This window comes from Hypomesus transpacificus, chromosome 10 (genome assembly GCF_021917145.1).
Source record: "Hypomesus transpacificus isolate Combined female chromosome 10, fHypTra1, whole genome shotgun sequence".
In the NCBI taxonomy this organism is placed as follows: Eukaryota; Metazoa; Chordata; class Actinopteri; order Osmeriformes; family Osmeridae; genus Hypomesus; species Hypomesus transpacificus.
Genome location: NC_061069.1, coordinates 6,697,929 through 6,720,423, shown reverse-complemented (window position 1 = coordinate 6,720,423; position 22,495 = coordinate 6,697,929). Strand labels below are relative to the sequence as shown.

The 22,495-nt window shown below is 40.4% G+C and overlaps 1 protein-coding gene, 1 long non-coding RNA gene and 1 gene segment (V, D, J or C); 2 read left to right on the top strand and 1 right to left on the bottom strand.

Annotated features, from left to right (window-relative positions):
* Positions 1-12,807, top strand: LOC124472651 (myosin heavy chain, fast skeletal muscle-like). Its single transcript, XM_047027630.1, has 40 exons — positions 1-37; positions 340-558; positions 773-916; positions 1,034-1,190; positions 1,453-1,480; positions 1,681-1,795; positions 2,125-2,217; positions 2,413-2,476; positions 2,577-2,675; positions 2,803-2,906; positions 3,052-3,190; positions 3,293-3,411; positions 3,567-3,716; positions 3,892-4,062; positions 4,313-4,616; positions 4,757-4,821; positions 4,983-5,070; positions 5,175-5,292; positions 5,374-5,497; positions 5,789-5,925; positions 6,183-6,438; positions 6,520-6,762; positions 6,861-7,037; positions 7,181-7,326; positions 7,505-7,595; positions 7,748-8,137; positions 8,483-8,609; positions 8,775-8,893; positions 9,067-9,263; positions 9,397-9,580; positions 9,714-9,879; positions 9,974-10,098; positions 10,198-10,506; positions 10,663-10,866; positions 10,956-11,081; positions 11,510-11,680; positions 11,828-11,932; positions 12,029-12,124; positions 12,345-12,476; positions 12,697-12,807. The coding sequence occupies exons 2-40, from the start codon at positions 352-354 to the stop codon at positions 12,712-12,714; spliced, it is 5,808 nt and encodes a 1,935-aa protein (XP_046883586.1). The 5' UTR covers positions 1-37; positions 340-351; the 3' UTR covers positions 12,715-12,807.
* Positions 12,808-12,873: 66 nt separating this feature from the next.
* LOC124472674 lies at positions 12,874-20,629 on the bottom strand. Its single transcript, XR_006956647.1, has 5 exons — positions 20,438-20,629; positions 16,919-17,009; positions 14,006-14,166; positions 13,757-13,914; positions 12,874-13,663 (listed from the first exon to the last, which is right to left on the bottom strand). It is a non-coding gene; the product is annotated as an uncharacterized LOC124472674 (long non-coding RNA).
* A 37-nt stretch (positions 20,630-20,666) lies between these two features.
* On the top strand, positions 20,667-21,846 carry LOC124472668. The segment is given in 2 exon segments: positions 20,667-20,816; positions 20,969-21,846. Coding segments are annotated over 2 exon segments (387 nt in total).
* Positions 21,847-22,495: the final 649 nt, after the last annotated feature.

The following is a 22,495-nucleotide window of genomic DNA, read 5'->3' as shown; positions in this document are numbered from 1 at the left end:
ACCTAAGAGTCCAATTCATCTGGAAGGGGAAGACCAGGTGAGACATAATTTGATGCTACATTCAGAACTGATGTATACTGTTTGAATCAGTGTACAGTACTGATCAAAGGTCTACTATGTTAATTGTGGACAGTAAAGTGACTGGAGAAATATAATTGTCCAAACCAATCTTTTTGACTCCAATCTTCATTGCCAGCTAAGTGGCATCCTCAAGGCTATTGGGATATGTTGTTTTGACCTGATTTAAGTGATAAGCATTTGTAAAACTTGTAAAGGATGCAAATAAGAGTACTAAAGTATGGTTGATTTAAGGTGATGATAAATACACTTGTCTTCCAGTGAGCCGCCACCATGAGTACGGACGCCGAGATGGCCCAATATGGCAAGGCCGCCATTTATCTTCGAAAACCTGAGAAGGAGAGGATTGAGGCTCAGGCTGCACCCTTTGATGCTAAGAATGCCTGCTATGTGACTGATGTCAAGGAGCTGTACCTCAAGGGTCTGGTTGTGAAGAGGGATGGCGGGAAGTGTGACGTGAAAATCCTTGACACTGAAGAGGCAAGACGATTTGATCAGTTTGGTTGTCAAAGAATTAAACAAGAGGTTTAGGGCAAGTCAATGCAGTGATAGTCTGTATGTCCACAACATGAGCTACATTAATTGACAACCTTTACCTATTTATTTAAATAACTATGCAGCCATTCCAATTGGCTTCTCAGATTGCCACATATCAGTCCTAACATAATTTTAATTATGTGTCTGCCCATTTTAGACTAAAACCTTTAAAGAGGAGGACGTCTACAACATGAACCCCCCTAAGTATGACAAGATTGAGGACATGGCCATGATGACCTACCTCAATGAAGCTTCTGTCCTGTATAACCTCAAAGAGCGTTATGCCGCATGGATGATCTACGTAAGAAAACTGTGCCTGTTCACATAAGCGACCTCAAGGAAGCAAATGACAGTCTCAAAAAATATAAAGCACTTGAGCTCAAATATCTATGTCTTAATTTGCCTTCTGCTCACACAGACCTACTCTGGGCTCTTCTGTGCCACGGTGAACCCCTACAAGTGGCTCCCTGTGTATGACATGGAAGTGGTCAATGCCTACAGAGGGAAGAAGCGTATGGAGGCTCCACCCCACATCTTCTCCGTCTCTGACAACGCCTATCAGTTCATGTTGACTGGTATGAACTCTCAATGATGGATGGAGAATGGATGCATGGTTTAACTGATTAACTAACTGGTGAACAGTGAGATAAATTGATTGATTGGTGATGCATCATCATATGGATTGATATAGTTCAAGAATGATAGATTAAGGGATGCACTGATGAATTTAGGAATGGATGGATGAGAGTGAAGATAATGCTGTTAAAATACAGTAGATGGCACACTGTAATTTACAATGGAATAACTCATGACTTTTATTTTAATTGTTACTTGCAGATAGGGAGAACCAGTCCGTCCTGATTACGTGAGTAAAGATTTAGTCTTTAATATTGGTATGGTTTCTTATGTAAAAACACAATAGCACACATTTTCAAATAAAAAGAGATCAACCTATATGGAACCTTAATGACTTGAGGTTATGTTTGTTAGTTAGAACACTTGTCAGTACTTAGATTTAAAAGTTATGAAGACTAAATTAAACCATTTTACCCTCTTTTTAACAAGTGGAGAATCCGGTGCTGGAAAGACTGTCAACACCAAACGTGTCATCCAGTACTTTGCCACCATTGCTGTTTCTGGAGGTGACAAGAAGAAGGAAGCAGTACCCGGAAAAATGCAGGTAAGTCGTGACATATGCTCTATGATAATCACAGCCCTAATACATTTTCTTTGTCGTTTATGTTTTTTATAAATATCAATATATTTTGCTATGGTTCCTATATACTTTGCATAATATATATCTTCAGAATGTTTGAAAATAATAATAGAGCTTTCTAAGACTACATGGTAACTTGTGACTCAACCCTGAGTAAACATAATAACTTGAACACCGAAAGCAGTAGTATAGAAATATACTGTATCTTTTCAATGCTGCAATGAAAAACGTAATGTTGAAAGATATGAGTTACAAGATACAAGATAAGGACCAACTGGTTTGTTTCCCTTCAGGGTTCTCTTGAGGATCAGATCATTGCAGCCAACCCTCTACTGGAGTCCTACGGTAACGCCAAGACAGTGAGGAATGACAACTCCTCTCGCTTTGTAAGTTTGATAGTTGAAGACTGCTATTCTATGCTTATCGCTTCACACGTTTACATGTACTATCATTCTATCACTTACAATCATGCTGTGGTAACAGGATAATGTACATTGGAGCGCATGCTGGAGGAGTATACACTGTAGGCAGTTACTTTTATTCTTGACACCCTTGCCTTGACAGTAAATGTTGTCTTTTAGGGTAAATTCATTAGGATTCACTTCCACACTACCGGCAAACTGTCTAGTGCTGACATTGAGACCTGTGAGTTGGCTTGAATTCTTCAAACGTTCTTACCCAAATGGACTAATGATGTCCATTTACTTTATGTAAAAATGTATTTCTTCTTTTCTTTCTCGCACAGACCTGCTGGAGAAGTCCAGAGTAACCTTCCAGCTGCCTGATGAGAGAGGCTACCACATCTTCTACCAGATGATGACCAACCACAAACCTGAGCTTGTTGGTGGGTCACTGCAGGGATGAAAATACCACATGATGTTGTATTTGCTCCTTTGTCCGTTCATGAAAGGTGCAATAACTAACACAAGCTGGCATCAGGTAATAATCATTTCAGTTTTGTGTCTCCATAGAAATGGCGCTCATCACTACCAACCCCTACGACTACCCTATGATCAGCCAGGGTCAGATCACTGTGGCCAGTATTGATGACACGGTTGAGCTTGACGCCACAGATGTGAGTTACTGAAATTATTTAAACTGAGCAATTTGAAATACAAAATGTAACATGGTTGACACTGAATCAGGACATGAAGAAACCTCATAGATTGTGTGTTTAAAATATGCTATTCTGACAAAACTATCTCCCTTTCACCGTCTAGGACGCTATTGACATCTTAGGCTTCAATGGTGAAGAGAAGATGAGCATCTACAAGCTGACTGGTGCTGTCATGCACCACGGCAACCTGCACTTCAAGCAGAAGCAGCGTGAGGAGCAGGCTGAGCCAGATGGCACAGATGGTGAGTCTCACTTCCTCCTTCTACACTTTTCTCAAACTGCCATTTTGATGTGTAATTACTCATAGTTAGTATTTGATACTCATTCATAATTTCACCCTCCAGTGGCTGACAAAATCGGTTACCTTCTGGGTCTGAACTCAGCTGATATGCTGAAAGCCCTGTGCTACCCCAGAGTGAAGGTCGGCAATGAGTATGTGACCAAGGGTCAGACAGTGCCTCAGGTAAGAATAGACTTGAGAGCAGTGATTTTACAATAAGACTGTTTCTGTTTACTTGTGATGTGTTTGTAAAAAGAAATACTTAGCATGAAATGAATACAAGTTAATAACATTCGTGTAAGACAGTAAAAGTAACTTTTAGCATTGATGTTACACAGGTGAACAACTCAGTAAGTGCTCTGGCCAAGTCCATCTATGAGAGGATGTTCTTGTGGATGGTCATCCGCATCAACCAGATGTTGGACACCAAGCAGCAAAGGAACTTCTTCATTGGTGTGCTCGACATTGCTGGGTTTGAGATCTTTGATGTGAGTTTGTACATACTGTTGTAGTACTGTATATTGACAATGTTTAGTTACTTAGGTGAGTGAGAGACCAAGAAACTCTGTGATCTACTTGAAGGAACTTATTTAAAGAACAGATAATAGGCAAAAACACTGTGGGATCCTAAAAATAAAAAAATCTCAATGTGCCAATTCCCAGTACAACAGCATGGAGCAGCTGTGCATCAACTTCACCAATGAGAAACTGCAACAGTTCTTCAACCACACCATGTTCGTCCTGGAGCAAGAGGAGTACAAGAAGGAGGGCATTATCTGGGAGTTCATTGACTTTGGCATGGACTTGGCTGCCTGCATTGAGCTTATTGAGAAGGTGAGCTGTGTGTATAAATTACCCAATGGGTCTTTAAAGTACATTGTAAGCATATGAGGTAAATGTGAAGAACAATGAATACTGGACATTTGTTAAATTCATAATAAAAGAGCTCACCATATCTCTAATACAAATGTGCTCTGTACATCTAGTCTACTCAGTACTTTTTTCTGTATTTTTTTTTTCTAGAATAGAAATGTGGTTTACTTTGTGGAAACAGATTCTTATCTGATGTGTGTTTTCTCCCCAGCCAATGGGCATTTTCTCAATCCTTGAAGAGGAGTGCATGTTCCCCAAGGCTTCAGACACTTCCTTCAAGAACAAGCTGTATGACCAGCATCTTGGTAAGACCAAGGCATTTGAGAAGCCTAAACCAGCAAAGGGCAAGGCAGAGGCCCACTTCTCCCTGGTCCACTATGCTGGTACAGTGGACTACAATATCACTGGCTGGCTGGAAAAGAATAAGGATCCCCTGAACGACTCTGTGCTTCAGCTGTATGGAAAGTCTTCAGTCAAACTTTTGGCTGCGCTCTATGTTGCTGCTCCACCTGAGGGTTAGTATAGTTGAACTAGGATCCAAAATATCATCATACATTCAATCTTAACACATATTGACATGCCTTGTCATGGATAAACATGTTTGTTAAAGACTTTTCTTCAACAATATGTATTGTGCTGCTTCAATCCTTGACAGACACCTCAAAGAAAGGAGGCAAGAAGAAGGGAGGTTCCATGCAGACTGTGTCCTCTCAGTTCAGAGTGAGTGGGATTTGTATGTCATTTATGATAGATTGAATAGTTTTGCATCACTGACTTATACTCACTTAAATACTTGTAAATTGTAGTCTGTCTCATCATAAACATTGTAGCTTGATTACAAACAATATCTGAGATCAATTGCCTTTGCAAAAACCTTACAGGAGAATTTGGGCAAGCTGATGACCAACTTGAGGAGCACCCACCCTCATTTTGTGCGTTGTCTGATTCCCAATGAGTCAAAGACTCCAGGTAAAACATCATGTTATTTCAGTATTACACTTCTAAAATGGTTCAGTATCAAGTATATAAGTTGTCTTTAAGACATCACTTCACCATAAACGTTTTGATTCTAGGTTTGATGGAGAACTTCCTGGTTATCCACCAGCTGAGGTGTAATGGTGTGCTGGAGGGTATTAGGATCTGCAGAAAGGGCTTCCCCAGCAGAATCATCTATGCTGACTTTAAGCAGAGGTAATAATAAACACATACATTTGCGATGTAGTTTCTGTAAATAAGCAGACATGTTGAGAAATACATTTTTTATCTTTACAGATACAAGGTATTGAATGCCAGTGTCATCCCCGAAGGCCAGTTCATGGATAATAAGAAGGCTTCTGAAAAGTTGCTTGGGTCAATTGATGTGAACCATGAGGAGTACAAGTTTGGACACACCAAGGTAAATCTTGATGATGGGATACTGGCAACTGATGTTTGTGACTCACAGAGATTATTAATTATCTCATTTAACTGGTAGAAATTCAAAACGGAATCGAGAGGAATTCAACAATCTTAGTGTAATAATACTTGTGAAATACACAGTTTTATAAATCCTCAGCAAGTCATTTCATTGGCAGTTATTTGATCCCAACATCATACATAACTTTTGTTTTCTACTTAGATAGCAACATGTTAACACCAGAAGTGTTTACGTTGTTTATTTAAGTTTTGTATCATACCTCTGTTTCAGGTGTTCTTCAAAGCTGGTCTGCTTGGTGTCCTTGAGGAGATGAGAGATGAGAAGCTTGCTACTCTGGTAACCATGACACAAGCTCTGGCCCGTGGATATCTGATGAGAACTGAGTTTACCAAGATGATGGCAAGGAGGTGAGATGGAGTTGATAAAAGGAAATATATGGATTCAAGTATTTGTATTCAAATTTTGTTTTTAGGGACTGATACATTTTGTTCTACTATGAAGCTATTGTTAGAATAATGATGTAAACTTGTAATTTTGGAAGGATGTCTATCTTAGGCTTGATGGAATGGTAGACAATACATGTAGGAATAGGTTAGGGTAATTACTTTAAATTGCTCAATTTGTATTGAGCTAAATAATTACTGTGTCTATCTCTTATTATCAGAGAGTCTGTCTTCACCATCCAGTACAATGTCCGCTCATTCATGAATGTGAAACACTGGCCATGGATGAAGGTCTACTACAAGATCAAGCCCCTCCTGCAAAGTGCTGAGACAGAGAAGGAGCTGGCCAACATGAAAGAGGACTATGGGAAGTGCAAAGCTGCTCTTGAAAAGTCTGAGGCTCGCAAAAAAGAGCTGGAAGAAAAGATGGTGTCCCTCCTTCAGGAGAAGAACGACCTGTCTCTTCAAGTAGCATCTGTAAGTTAAATACACATACACACACCACACGTCTATAATGTCATATACACATTGGCTTACCCACAAATGTTCTTCTCTCAGGAATCAGAAAATCTGAATGACGCTGAGGAGAGATGTGAGGGTCTGATCAAGAGCAAGATCCAGCTGGAGGCCAAACTCAAAGAGACAACAGAAAGACTGGAGGATGAAGAGGAGATGAATGCTGAGCTGACAGCCAAGAAGAGGAAGCTGGAGGATGAGTGCTCTGAACTGAAGAAGGACATTGATGATCTGGAGCTTACCCTGGCCAAAGTGGAGAAGGAGAAACACGCCACAGAAAACAAGGTATCAACATCTCACTGAGGGGCGATATAGGAAATGTTGAATAACTGTACTCTTCATAAGGTCTGAATTGACCATCAGGTTATTGCTGTCTTGTGCAGGTTAAAAACCTGACTGAGGAGATGGCATCTCAAGATGAGAGTGTTGCCAAGCTGACCAAGGAGAAAAAAGCCCTGCAAGAGGCCCACCAGCAGACACTGGATGACCTGCAGGCAGAGGAGGACAAAGTCAACACTCTGACCAAGGCCAAGACCAAGCTGGAACAGCAAGTTGATGATGTGGGTCAAGTCATACATTTTAACGATTTCATTCTTACTGTTATCTCACATAAAGTCCCGTTTTGAGATTAGAGATTCAGATGTAGAACCTATCATTGTTTAAACTTGAGTATTAACTATTAATTAACTCTGTTGTCCTCCAGCTTGAAGGTTCTCTGGAGCAAGAGAAGAAGCTCCGTATGGACCTTGAGAGAGGCAAGAGAAAGCTGGAGGGAGACCTGAAACTGGCCCAGGAGTCCATCATGGACCTGGAGAACGACAAGCAGCAGTCTGATGAGAAGATCAAGAAGTAAGTAACTGATAAAATACCTTAGAGATATAAATTACTTCATTATTTCCCATGGTCATTAAGTTTGATTACACACTTATTTTGAAATACTAACCAAATACAACTGTGTAACTGTGTATATAACTGTATGCTTTAAATTTGACCATTGACACAAAACCTCTGATATTGTGCTCCGTAGGAAGGACTTTGAGACCAGCCAGCTCCTCAGCAAAATTGAGGATGAGCAGTCTCTGGGTGCCCAGCTGCAGAAGAAGATTAAGGAGCTCCAGGTACGCTTGTAGACCCCAGACAAGTAATCTCTCCTGTTTTGTCCTGGATTAAATTTGACTGGCTTGTATTTAAAATCCACCTTGTCTATTATATCCGTTTCCTCTCGTATGTGGGCCAGAATTTTGAGACTTTGACCCTAAATCTACTGTAGGCTCGTATTGAGGAGCTGGAGGAGGAGATTGAGGCTGAGCGTGCTGCCAGGGCCAAGGTGGAGAAGCAGAGGGCCGATCTGTCCAGGGAACTCGAGGAGATCAGTGAGAGGCTGGAGGAGGCTGGAGGCGCCACAGCTGCTCAGATTGAGATGAACAAGAAGCGAGAGGCTGAGTTCCAGAAACTGAGACGTGACCTGGAGGAGTCCACCCTGCAGCATGAGGCCACAGCCTCAGCCCTGAGGAAAAAGCAGGCTGACAGTGTGGCAGAGTTGGGAGAGCAGATCGACAACCTGCAGCGCGTCAAACAGAAGCTGGAGAAAGAGAAGAGTGAATTCAAGATGGAGATTGATGACCTCTCCTCCAACATGGAGGCTGTTTCCAAGTCTAAGGTCAGTGATGACAAATGACAATCACATAATCAGCCCAAATATGGTGGGTTTCCAAGATTAGGGTTTAAGTAGTCTCAGGATCTGAAATCTGACCTTTTGTTAACCTTCAAAGCTTCATGTCTATTGATAACATTATATTGATTCCTATCCATGTGAACATTTTTGATTGTTTTGCATACATGGGAGAAACGAAATGTCTTAGTTCCATTGGCTGATTAATTTTCATTCAATATTAATCATGGTTTGGGTTAGTGAAAAAAAGCCAAATAATACAATCTATACACTGTTTGCATTAAGCTGGTTATGAATCAGGATCCAGTGTATGTAAAACATGGTGTTCCACAGGGCAATCTGGAGAAGATGTGCCGTACCCTTGAGGACCAGCTCAGTGAGCTCAAGACCAAGAATGATGAGAACGTTCGCCAGGTCAATGACATTGGTGGACAGAGAGCCAGACTCCTCACTGAGAATGGTAAATTCAGTGAATCAAGAACAATTCCTTCATCAAAAGTTATGAAAATACATATTTGAAGTTTAGTACAGTAAATGGTCAGGTAGATAGAAAAACAAAGTCATCATATGAAAAAGTACACCAGCGAGGGCTTGACCTGACAAGAACTTACTAAATTCCCCACAGGTGAGTTTGGTCGCCAGCTGGAGGAGAAGGAAGCCCTGGTGTCCCAGCTGACCAGAGGCAAGCAGGCCTACACCCAGCAGATTGAGGAGCTCAAGAGGCATGTTGAGGAGGAGGTCAAGGTAATTCTCAAACCTGAAGAATTACATTTAAGGCACTGCCTGTTTGGATTTCTTACCAAGTCCACATCTATTTCTTGGTATATTATTAATTTGGAAACAAATCTAAACGCATTAACTTGTATAGTTCTCATTATTCAAGTCAACACAGCTGCCCCTTTTTATTTCCATTTAAGGCTAAGAATGCCCTGGCCCATGGTGTCCAATCTGCCCGCCACGACTGTGACCTGCTGAGGGAGCAGTTTGAGGAGGAGCAGGAGGCCAAAGCAGAGCTGCAGCGTGGCATGTCCAAGGCTAACTCTGAGGTGGCTCAGTGGAGGACCAAGTATGAAACTGATGCCATCCAGAGGACAGAGGAGCTGGAAGAGGCCAAGTAAGTCCATGAAAGTCTGCCCTCAGGCAACGATACACAATTGAGCCACAACAATATTTGACAGTATTGTCAATTACTGCAAGCCTGCCATCAGGACAGGACATATTTACAATACTGCTCTTGTACCTAACAGAAAGAAGCTGGCTCAGCGTCTCCAGGAAGCTGAGGAGACCATCGAGGCCACCAACTCCAAATGTGCCTCTCTGGAGAAGACCAAGCAGAGGCTGCAGGGAGAGGTGGAGGACCTCATGATTGATGTTGAGAGAGCCAATGGCCTGGCTGCCAACCTGGATAAGAAGCAGAGGAACTTCGACAAGGTGACAATTGGAAAAATACCAGAATCTGCAACAAGTTGCTCAAAACTGTTCTATGACACTCTGTTTTTTAGCCCTTGCATAGTCATTTATAATTCAACTGTTAAAGGCTGCTTTGGTGTGTGCTTCCTCCTAGGTTCTTGCAGAATGGAAGCAGAAGTTTGAGGAGGGCCAGGCTGAGCTGGAGGGAGCTCAGAAGGAGGCTCGTTCTCTCAGCACAGAGCTCTTCAAGATGAAGAACTCCTATGAGGAGGCTCTTGACCAGCTGGAGACTCTGAAGAGAGAAAACAAGAACTTGCAACGTGAGATAAATGTTGTGGGTGGTGCTTTTCCCCACCTCTAGTACATCTGATTATATATTTTTGAATCAAACAATATTTATTTTTCCATTTACAGAGGAGATCTCTGACCTGACCGAGCAGATCGGAGAGACTGGCAAGAGCATCCATGAGCTGGAGAAGGCCAAGAAGACAGTGGAGACAGAGAAGTCTGAGATCCAGACGGCTCTGGAGGAGGCTGAGGTACAAACTCTCCACAATTTCCAGAATGAAGTGAGAAGAATAAACACTTTTAGAAGTAACTTAACTAAGAATGACATTGCAAATTGTTTCTTTATTCAGGGAACACTGGAGCATGAGGAATCCAAGATTCTGCGTGTGCAGCTTGAGCTGAACCAGATCAAGGGTGAGGTGGACAGAAAGCTGGCAGAGAAGGATGAGGAGATGGAGCAGATCAAGAGGAACAGCCAGAGAGTGCTGGACTCCATGCAGAGCACCCTGGACTCTGAGGTCCGCAGCAGGAATGATGCTCTGAGAGTCAAGAAGAAGATGGAGGGAGACCTGAATGAGATGGAGATCCAGCTGAGCCATGCTAACCGCCAGGCTGCTGAGTCCCAGAAGCAGCTGAGGAATGTTCAGGCGCAGCTCAAGGTACTGTGATTGTTGGCAACAGTTCACCTAAAATTACTAAAATCTATCTTTCAGTTCAATAACATTTGATATATTCACTTACTTATATAACTGAAACAAACACCAATGCTAAGCTCCTACACTGCATTTATTTGAACCACTTTGTTTGTTCTCTAGGATGCCCAGTTGCACCTGGATGATGCCGTCCGTGCCGCAGAAGACATGAAGGAACAGGCTGCCATGGTGGAACGTAGAAATGGGCTAATGTTGGCTGAGATTGAGGAGCTGAGAGTGGGTCTGGAGCAGACAGAGAGAGGCCGCAAAGTGGCTGAGCAGGAGCTGGTGGACGCCAGTGAGAGAGTGGGACTGCTGCATTCCCAGGTATGGACGAGATCCACAAACACACACAAATAGGTAAGATCCCTAACAAAAGTTTCGTTTTTTGTTAAATCCATGTGTACTCTTTTTAGAACACAAGCCTGTTGAACACCAAGAAGAAGCTTGAGACTGACCTGGTTCAGGTGCAGGGAGAGGTGGATGACATTGTCCAGGAGTCCAGGAACGCTGAAGAGAAGGCCAAGAAGGCCATCACTGATGTGAGTCTGGCTAACCTATTATCACAGTAAAGTCACTATTCAGTCTGCTATTTTACTTACACCATCATCATCAAGGCCATGTCAAAGCAATATGGAACCACCATATCATCATACAGTCGCCTATGCCAATGATAACATACCTTCCACCATGTGGCCATGTTCTACTTACTGCTTCACAACTTAAGTGTTCACAATTCTACTTGACCCCACTGATCCATCTAAGTACAATGCAGGAACCTGTTACATCGTTCAGATTTATATGCAGTCCAGTTCTCACAAGGATTTGTAGGTTGTTGGTTGGGTCATTCCACTATTATATGGTCGAGATAATATAATGCTGTACTGTGAAAAAATGTGGGTCATGTAACCTGGTACAATACTGTGTGAGTGGTTCTTCAGTTCAACCAAGCGGTATTTTGTTGTTGCAGGCGGCCATGATGGCAGAAGAGCTGAAGAAGGAGCAGGACACCAGCTCTCACCTTGAGAGGATGAAGAAGAATCTTGAAGTGACAGTCAAGGACCTGCAGCACCGTCTGGATGAGGCAGAGAACCTAGCCATGAAGGGTGGCAAAAAGCAGCTCCAGAAACTGGAGTCCAGGGTGAGTTTGAAAACATTTGAATATTCCCTGTCTAACCTTGATAGAGGTCAAACATTTCTGGTGCATTTAGTCCGGCATTATGCTGTTAATAAGGACCTTTTAGCATGGGAGGGATGTACCCACCATGAGCTCCTGTTCTCCACCCAGGTGCGTGAGCTGGAGACTGAGGTTGAGGCTGAACAGAGGAGAGGTGTAGATGCAGTCAAGGGAGTCCGCAAGTATGAACGTAGAGTCAAGGAGCTGACGTACCAGGTAATGTAACAACACACTCACTTTACACAGCATATAGAATCTACGGATATAGAATCCACAGAATGTGTGTAATTTAAAAAAAATCCTCTGCTTCAGACTGAGGAGGATAAGAAGAATGTAACCAGACTTCAGGACCTGGTGGATAAACTGCAGCTTAAAGTGAAGGCTTACAAGAGACAGGCTGAGGAGGCGGTAAGCAATTTTTTTATTCAAATGAAGAGACATTTGTTTCTGAAAAGTTTTCACACTAAAGTCCATTTTAGGCAAATATTTACCTTTTACTTACTGTCTGTATTTTGTGTACTTGAGCATTTACAGAGGATTGTCATTCAAGTCTGAAAAGCTGGTGGTAATTCTGAAAAAAAGAAGAATTGCATTAATTAATTAATGTTTTCATATGAATTAATCCCAGGAGGAACAGGCCAACTCCCACATGTCCAAGTTCAGGAAGGTTCAGCATGAGCTGGAGGAGGCTGAGGAGCGTGCCGACATCGCTGAGTCTCAGGTCAACAAGCTCAGAAGCAAGAGTCGTGACTCTGGAAAGGTAAAGACTTGCTGATGTCACACCAAGAGTTCATAAATATACCTCATGGGACCTCATAAACAACACTTTAAAGCAATTAGGTCACTGATACTCAAATTACATATTGTATTTGGTAGTTTTAGTGTTAGAACTTTTCCTAGTCAAAATGTAATACCTTATGAGTGTTCTGTGTGAAAGTAAAATTATGGATAATCACTAATTGTTTTTATCTTTCTCTCAGGCAAAAGAAGCAGAATAGACCTGACAAGATCTGACATACCAAACTATTGTATACTTCATAGAATATGATTACATATAGTGGTGTTTTGAACAGAAAATGTAAAAAATAAAGTATATTTACTTCTCATAATGAAGAAAAGTTCTGTCCCATTTATTCCAAAACCACATGCATTGTTACTGGATTTTAGTTTTGGATAATTATTATTTTCTATGTTATGTGACCGGTACAGACACAGTAACAATGTGGCAAACTGTAGTACAACAATCACAAATGTTGATACTAGTGATGCATCAAAAGTAAAATACTGGCCCGAAACCGTAACTTCAGGATTTACCTGGCCAAAAATTACTTCTGAAATTGTTATACTTGCTTTGCCTATTAAAAAAATAAAAAAATAATGGTCATTTCAGCAGTAAAGCTCAGCTTACATTCCTCAGTGCTGAAATGCAAGGCAAGGCAAGTTTATTTGTATAGCATATTTCAACAACAAGGCAATTCAAAGTGCTTCTCATAAAACCATTAAAAGCATCAAAACATAAAGCAATAAAAATAAAAATAAAAGTTGCAGTGCAGAAATAAAATGCAGGAGTGAAATGCAGAAATTGATATCATTGAATCTGGTTCAATTAAAGGCAACAGCAAACAGTATAGTCTTTAATCTGGATTTAAAGGAGCTGATGGTCTCAGCAGGCCTGCAGCTTTCAGGGACCTTGTTGCAGATATGTGGAGCAGAAAATCTGAACGCTGCCTTTTTATGTTTAGTTCTGATTCTTGGAACACAAAGTACACCAGTCCCAGATGACCTGAGGGGTCGGGATGGTTCGTAAGGTAGCAGCAGGTAGAACAGGAAGCCAATGCAAAGACCTCAGAATTGGAGTGATGTGATCCACTTTCTTGGGCTTAGTGAGGACTCGAGCTGCAGCTTTCTGAATCAGCTGCAGCTTTCCAATTGACCTTTTACAGAGACCTGTGAACACAACGTTAAATTAGTTGAGTCTACTGAAGATAAATAAATGGACAAGTTTTTCTCCAAATCCTGCTGAGACATAGGTTCTCTAACCTTTGATACATTCTTCAGGTGATAGTAGGCTGATTTTTTAATTGTCTTAATATGGCTGTTCAGGTTGATGAATCCATAGTTACACCTACATTTTGGGCTTTGTTTGTGGTTTTTAACATCAGCGATTGAAGCTGAGTGGTGACTTTCAATCGTTCATCCTTGGGACCAAAAACAATTATTTCAGTTTTATCTGTATTTAATTGAAGAACATTCAGGCACATCCAGTTGTAATTTTTTCAATATATTTACCTAGCCCTTCTAAGGGATTATAGTCCTCAGGTGATAAAGTTATGTATGTTCTGTATGTGTCGTCTGCACAATGATGTGATGATGACACACTTTGTTGTTTTTCATAATCTGAGCCAGTGGAAGCATGCAGATGTTGAACAGAAGAGGCCCCAGAATTGAACCTTGGGGAACACCACATGTTATTCTCGTCAGCTCTGATCTGTAATTAGCTACAGACACAAAGTATTGTCGGTCCTTCAAGTAAGATTCAAACCAGTTAAGTGCTGCGCCAGAGAATCCTACCCATACTTTTAATCTGTCTAGCAGTATGTCATGATCGACCGTGTCGAATGCAGCACTAAGATCCAGAAATACTAAAACTGAAGTTCTGCCACTGTCTGTGTTTAAGTGGATGTCATTGAAGACCTTAACAAGAGCAGTTTCAGTACTGTGGTGCTGACAAAAACTGGACCCGAGGACATCAAAACAGTTATTTTCGGCTGTTGAAAAACCACTTTTTCCATTATTTTACTTAAAAATGGGAGGTTTGATATTGGCCTATAATTTTATTTTATTTCGGGGTCTAAACTAGCCTTTTTTAGGAGTGGTTTAATAGCTGCAGTTTTCAGGACTTGTGGGAAGACACCTGAGAGAAGGGATGTGTTCATAATTTGTAAAAGATCAGTGGTCATGCAGTGTGAAATGGTAGAATATCCAACCTGCAGGAGGATGTTTTCAGATGTTGTATTATGTCTTCTAGGCTTCTTTGGTTGATTAAATGAAATTGTTTCATGATATTTGAATGGATGCTATTTAAAGATGGGGACAGCACATACCCTGTGGTTGGTGTGGAGGCACCGACTGCTCGTCTAATTTTATGAATTTTGTCAGCAAAAAAGGAGGCAAACTGATTGCATGCCCAGGTGGGTTAGAGTGTAGCAGTTACTTACACCGGAGGGTTTGTCTGTGGTAACAATGGTAGCAAATAAGGCACGTGTATTGTTATTGTTATTACATTTACATCTATGCATTTAGGAGACGCTTTTATCCAAAGCGACTTCCAAGAGAGAGGAACGAAGAACCCCCCCCAAAAAAAGTTCCCCCCCAGTCTGCAGAGAAAGGAGACTGCCGTTGGAATGAAAGGGAGAAAACTGGATACAGTAACACGGCGGATATCGCTCATTGGAAGAAATGATGTTTTTTTTATATATATAATATTTCTTTTTTTTATCCAATGTAGTCAAGGCGGTAGGCATGTGTTGCAAAGGCGGTCACCTTAACTGCAAAGTGCTGCGGGAAACCCTGATGTTAATAAACATCTTATAAGGGCTTTTTTACCCATTAACTTATGTTTATTACAAGCACCTTCATATAAAATGTTGCCTTGATTGCTAACAGCTGTTATCATTTTATGGTTATACTTTCAATGATAAGTAAAATGTGAATGTGCTATGTAGTCAAGCACCATCTAGGTCTGAGGAAATGTATACCATGGTTACACCATCTTTCTATGACAGAATTGTGTATTAATACAAATGTAATTGTCATTCTACATTTTGTCTTTTGTATTGTTTTGACTGTTTTCACTTTTTCTTTACTTAACTAATAGCTCTTACTGAACAGTCTGCAACTATGCATACACACAGACGCATGTTCACTCAAGATAAGCTATAAATACATGTGGAAATACTGTGAGGGGAGGCCTCACAGCAGGCCGATTCCCAGGATCAGAGACAGTTTACAGTCAACAGTTCCTTTAGCTGGCTAATCTCCAGATTTCTCAAATTTCTGCCCCAGGCTCCTCTACAGCATATCATTCATGGTACCATGAATGTAAATGTAAATGTAATGTAATTCGTTGAACCAAGTGCGGCACTTTTCCGGACACAACTTAATGTACTGTTACGCGTGCGATAACTGCTGGGGGGAAGCAGTATTATTAAAGTTGCCATGTATGTTTGGTCTGTCTAATACAAATAGTATAATGCAAAACACAGGGCAACAAATCTGTATAGGCGTCTAAAAGGGTTTAAACGTGAGGAACCTCATCAATAAAATGCAACAATTGACTGTCTTTCATGATAGATAACCTGGAACTGTTTTTTACTGTCATACAGTCATTGTTTAGAACCAGTTCGGATTTATTCTCAAAGCAATGAAAACCACATCTAAGTGGCTAAATGACGTGCTATGGAAATGAACCTTTACAGTTCAAGGATGGTGAGGTTTCTGGTAAAGTATGAAGGTGTGTCTGTCTACAGTTTCTACATCCTCTTCATCTGACAAGTCATGTATAATACGGATGGACTAACAAATTCCATATTAGGTATTGTTTTGACTGTCTTTTTTCCTCCACCAATTGCCTTTCCCATCTCTGATGACTCTATTCATAGTTGTTCCTATAATTGCCACCACAGCACATGCACATACAAACTGGGCCATCGAAACAGTCTGTCAGATGATCCTCCACAGTAAACCAACTCCCAGAACATAAAAGGTTAAAAGACTATCCAACAGTGTGTTGCTATGGCTGCACTCCAGACTCCTCCAATTTCCCTCCCTGCTTCAGGGCCTCTTTATGATTACTGACAAACTTGCATTAAAAACAGTGTCAAAGCTACAGAATGAGTAAGACTGTGCTTGGGGTGGCTGTTGACCAACAATGGGAACGGCTGGACTGTTAAGATATACTGTGTGATAAGTATAAAACCTGGCATGCGGCAGTTGCAATGCAGAGCACCAGATTATCACAAGATGCCAAACGCTGTTTGAAATGTTAAGAATCATTCACTGCTATGTGACACACCCCTTGGCATTCCCATGCTGTTCTATGCTGACCTTGTTTTCTAAGCATACAAATACAAGCCAGTCAAATTTAACCGAGGACAAAACAGGAAAAATTACTTGTCTGGGGTCTAGCAACTACAAGCGCACCTGGAGCTCCTTGATCTTCTTCTGCAGTCGGGCACCCAGAGACTGCTCATCCTCAATCTTGCTGAGGAGCTGGCTGGTCTCAAATTCCTTCCTACGTACGGAGCACAATGTCAGAGGTTTTGGTTTTGTGTCATTGTGAAGGACTGGTCCAACTAAAAGCATACAGTTGTTTACACAGTTGTATTTGGTTAGTGTTTGATGATGAGCAATGATCTGATTCTCAAGAGAAACCTGAAGGGAGACAAACTAGTTGGTCCTTATCCCAAATCATGTAACTCCCATCTTTCAACATTTTGTTTTCAGTCAAGTCCTGAAAATATATTGTTTATATTTTATTTTTATACCATGTTATTGTATTATTAAAAATGTATTTAGAGCTGACTTTCATGTTTCTTAAAAATAGAAGAAGAGGCTTTAACCCACCTATTTACAATTCCAAGTCCATAAATGGTTTTAGCGGTATAGAATTACAATGTAATCAGTCTGCCTGCCTGATGCATCATCATTTTAGTTGGTAACTGGACTTGGGTTATAAAAAAGATAGCCTGAGTAAAATCCTAATTTGGGATGTGAAATGTCACATGTAAGGCTCCACCAAATAACATCCTTACTTATAAAGGCCAAAGCAGGGATTGGCACTTCAAGGGTTTATATTCAAGGACAAATGTGTCAGTGGTACATCTACTTCCGCACCAATGTCGGAATTGTGAGGATGGAGGGGGTACACAAAGGGGTAGGGGGCAAGTGCAAGTATACGGTCAAATAACTGAGCTTTCACACCACTACATATGTCTTAGCTGCAAAACAGCCAGCCGCTAACCCGGATGCCATAGAAGACTCCCTTTTTGAGCCTTCGTTCAAGTATATGAAGTACTTCAATTGCTATTTGAGCTGTATCAGTGACAGCCTGTATAACGCCTTATATAGACTCTTAAAATGAGGCAAGGACTTGTTTTTAACTATGTTGTGTGAGTTATTACTTCATGTGAGACCAGCTATGAAAACGTGACTTGAGAAAAAGAAGAAGGTAGGGTCACGATAGAGAGAAAACACTTTTTGAACCTCTTAATAGGAAATGTTTTATATTTAAGTATAGGATCACCATTAGAGTTGATAGATGGGGTGGTTATAAGCATGACAACGGAGAAGCAGCTGCAGTATGAAGATGGTGAGACATTCACTGAAGTGAAACTTTAACCTGTGCTATGTAGTCCAGTTCATATCTAAAGTTTTTAAAGGCGCTGTTTGATATTCTCATGAAGGTAGGTTTGTAAAAAGTTAAGTACTAGTTTTAGTGTCTTTATTTGTATAAATGGTAATAGTATGAATAGTAAAATGTCAATATGTCATCCCATATTGTTTAGCCTTCTTGACATTTACCATGATCTTTTCCTGCCACTGTTGGTTCTATTATTAGATTTGATTATCAGGCCCACAATCCATGCTCCACTGCGCACATACTGTAGCAGGGGTGCCGCCAGGAATTTTGGGCCCCATGAAAAAAACAAAAAACTAAGTTTATCATTTCTATACGTTTTTAAATGTTTTGGGGCCCCTGTCAGTCGAGGCCCTTAGAATTGTCCTAACTTTTCCTCCCTATACGACGCCCCTGTACTGTAGTACACATTCACTGGCAATGAGTCATTAATGTGTGGGGGATCCCTCTCAGGAAGCTGGGTCCCAGATGCGTGAGCTAAGATGTTATTCAACAGCTTGTTGTTGCACTCCAGACTCCTCCAATGTCTGCTCTGGACACCTCCACATTTTAAGGAATTTACTTGGACTTAAATCAAGTGGCAACTGTCAAAAAAATTCTAGCGGCACTGTGTAGATTTGAATATAGTCAAGATGGCGGTTTCAATACAATTTATTTAGTTTGTAAAACTAAAAAAATAAACAGAGTACTCTGTGATCAGTCATGACCGAACGACGTGCTACAGGTCATTCGGCAGAGTGATGAAGAACAACCATAAAGCCCTGCCTTATATATACTTAGAACAAAGGATCTCTAGGTATTAAATCAATCAATATAGCAGTCTCTGTGATTGGCCAGCACCACACAGTGACAGTTTGACTTTACACCAAGTGTCCCACAGTTCCTTGATGTCCCAGCTCCCTCTCTAAATGAGGATAGTAATGACACCTTTAATGAAACACAAACAGAACACAGGACACAATCTCCTTGGCCAAAAGGTCAACTCCCTTTAGGCCATGGGAACTCAAGAATCCCCCAACCTTCGTGCCTCTGGCTTCTTAGTTAGTCATTATAAATACCTTAAGGTAATCTGCTAACCCATCCTACAGAGCATGCATCCTGCATTCACTGTATATAACAAAGAAACGTGTAGATCACTGCTTATAAAACACATACATTTTATCTATATTCAAAATTTCCACCACACTACTCTTCCAGATTCAAATTTGATGCTGTAAATGTGAAAGATTTGCCTGGGCAATACAAGGTCCATTAAAATCCAGAAATTTAGAGAAGGAATTACTGTCCCCAATTGTTACAGCACTGGGTTGGGTTCCAGTTAATTTAATCAGTATATTGCTATCCATAAAATTTTACAGAAATTCATCAATTGTTTCATAAAAGCTCAAATGTTAGCAAACCTGGAGGATGGGAAGATTGATAGAGCATTGATAGAGCATGCATCCTGCATTCACTGTCTATAACAAAGAAACGTATAGATCACTGCTTATAAAACACATACATTTTATCTATATTCAAAATTTCCACCACACTACTCTTCCAGATTCAAATTTGATGCTGTAAATGTGAAAGATTTGCCTGGGCAATACAAGGTCCATTAAAATCCAGAAATTTAGAGAAGGAATTACTGTCCCCAATTGTTACAGCACTGGGTTGGGTTCCAGTTAATTTAATCAGTATATTGCTATCCATAAAATTTTATAGAAATTCATCAATTGTTTCATAAAAGCTCAAATGTTAGCAAACCTGGAGGATGGGAAGATTGATACATTGCTTCTTTATTGTGTCTGCAGGAGGAGCTATAGGAATTTGATGATTCTCTTCAAAAGAGCAACAACAAAAGTAACGATTCAACTTCAGAAAAAGTACCGTACATCAACACCAACATTTTCCTCATGGAGCTTGGATAATTTTATAAACTTTTACATTTAAAATCAACATGGTTAACCAAATAATGAATGGCATTGGTCCTGGTATGAAAAAGTTGGGGTTTCAGTCAGCTACTGTACATGCAAATACTGTTCCCCCCATGACACTCTACATTCAGTGGTCATGACAGTTGTTTTAATCTGGCACCAAAAAGCTCTCTACGGTGAAAATAATAGTGTCTGCTGTGTTGTACTGTGCATTGCCTACAGTGACAGGCGGCAAACACCCAGACACACTGTAAAAAAAACCTGATGGACAATGAAGGACAAAAACTGTTTAAAGATGTATTATTTAAATACAAGAACATACATTTCTGACTGCCATAACCAACTCATCATAACGAAGTTCCAGACCTAAGAGTAAAATGAACGTACCAGCAACATATTTCCTGAGGAACTGTGGTGTCAGTCTTCACACAAAAAGCACATTGGTTGATAGAGACCAGTGTTTCCGTCTGCACATCTGTCTCTGTCTTTCATTAAAGTAAAACATTTCTCTTTATTGGATTCTGTTTTTCACGACTGTTCAAAGTGACATCATTGGTTTTGTTTTCTATCAGAGATGCTGACTGTAACTAATGACAGTAGACAGTTGGAATCTACTTCATTGTCAGAAGGAGGGGCTGTGGAACTGCATAAAGATGTTCAGGTGGCAGCTGTTTCTGAAATAGTGGAATTCCTTTCTCTGTTATTTCAGTTGATCCTTTTGTCAAGATGATGCTCCACTCATCTGTCATCTTTTTAGCTTTATTAGGTGAGTTGTTAAATGTGTTAATCATTTATTTGCTTTTGCAAAATGCTATGCATAAAACATTTTTAATAAAAGTGAATACTAACATGTGCATATTATTCCATACAATCTACAAAATGTGGAATGTTTTATTTTACCAATACTACTTTTTGCAGAATCTGTTAATGGAGATTCAATAAACCCTAAGAAAACACAGGAGCAGATTGTGGAGGAAAGTAATGTCAATCTGACCTGCAATTATGATGGCACCATTTACAATATACAGTGGTACCGCCAGTATCCACAATGTAAACCAGAATTCCTTCTCTCCATCACAGAAGACGGGTCCATAATTAAAGCTACCACACCATTTCCTCGTCTGTCATCTTACATTCACAAGAAAGACAAGCTTGTGCAGCTGGAGATTTCAGCTGCTGAAGTGACAGACTCTGCTCTGTACTACTGTGCAATGACGCCCACAATGACAGGAAATGTAGACTCACCGTACAAAAACCTCAAGTAAACCCTTAGAAGCAATGTTTCAGTTGAGAGACATAATACACTGATCCTGGAAACCTTGTACCTAGAACTTTATTATGAATGTCGTGGAGTAATCTTCCCAAGTAAACAAATACATTGTGTACCGTCCAAAACTGTTGACTCTTTGAGCAATACTTGTATCTTCTAATTTCTCATTTATATAATATTCTGTGATATGAGTCACACTCAAACAATACTTCCACAGATAATTAATATTTTGATACTGTGTCAAATACATGAGATCAATATAGATAGACAGATAGATAGACAGATAGATAGATAGACAGATAGATAGATAGACAGAGAGATTGATTATTTGAAGATTAGAAGGAGTGACCTCTAAGTAATCAGACAATGAACAATTAAAAAGTGTCTATGTGGTGCTTAGTATTTGCAGTTTGTCAGTACCTTATTTCAGTATTTAAGTCTGAAGTGTGCTTGGTGACACACACTATGTCTTGTACCATGCACTACCATCTTCATTAATGACACCAAAGGGAGGGGCTAATGTTCGGGGAGGTACAATACAGGTTATGTGTGCATGAATAATCACAAAATAAAGAGTCTTGTAAATTACCTGTTCTTATTGTCTGTTCCATCTAACAAGAGCATATTTTTAGAATGTGCTACATGTAGTGTTTCTTGTTAAAATGATGTTAGTATACTTGGTGTTGTTCAATATATTACTATCTGGTAGGTAATGTTTTGAATTACTGTCATACTTACAGAGTTGGTATATGTTTACATTAACAAAACATGTTCACATGTAAGTACTTTGTATTTGCAGGTGTCATTTGTCCTGTCAAGACCTCACTCCAGTCAAGAATGAAGTGAACAGTGTAGAGGGTGACGCTGTTATTTTGACCTGCAGCTTTTCCAAAATTGCTACAGCTGCAGATGATTTATATTGGTATCGACAAGAAACTGGAGCGCCCCAATTTCTCATACACCTCTATGGTCTTCACAACCTAAATAAAGCTGATCCACAAAACCATCGACTATCTGCTAACCTGAACGGAGGGAAAGACCACCTGAATCTGATGATCTCCTCTGCTGAAGTGACAGACTCTGCTCTGTACTACTGCGCTGTGAGGCCCACAGTGACAGGAAACACAGACACACTGTACAAAAACCTAACTAGAAGGTGTCAGTGACTGAAGCAT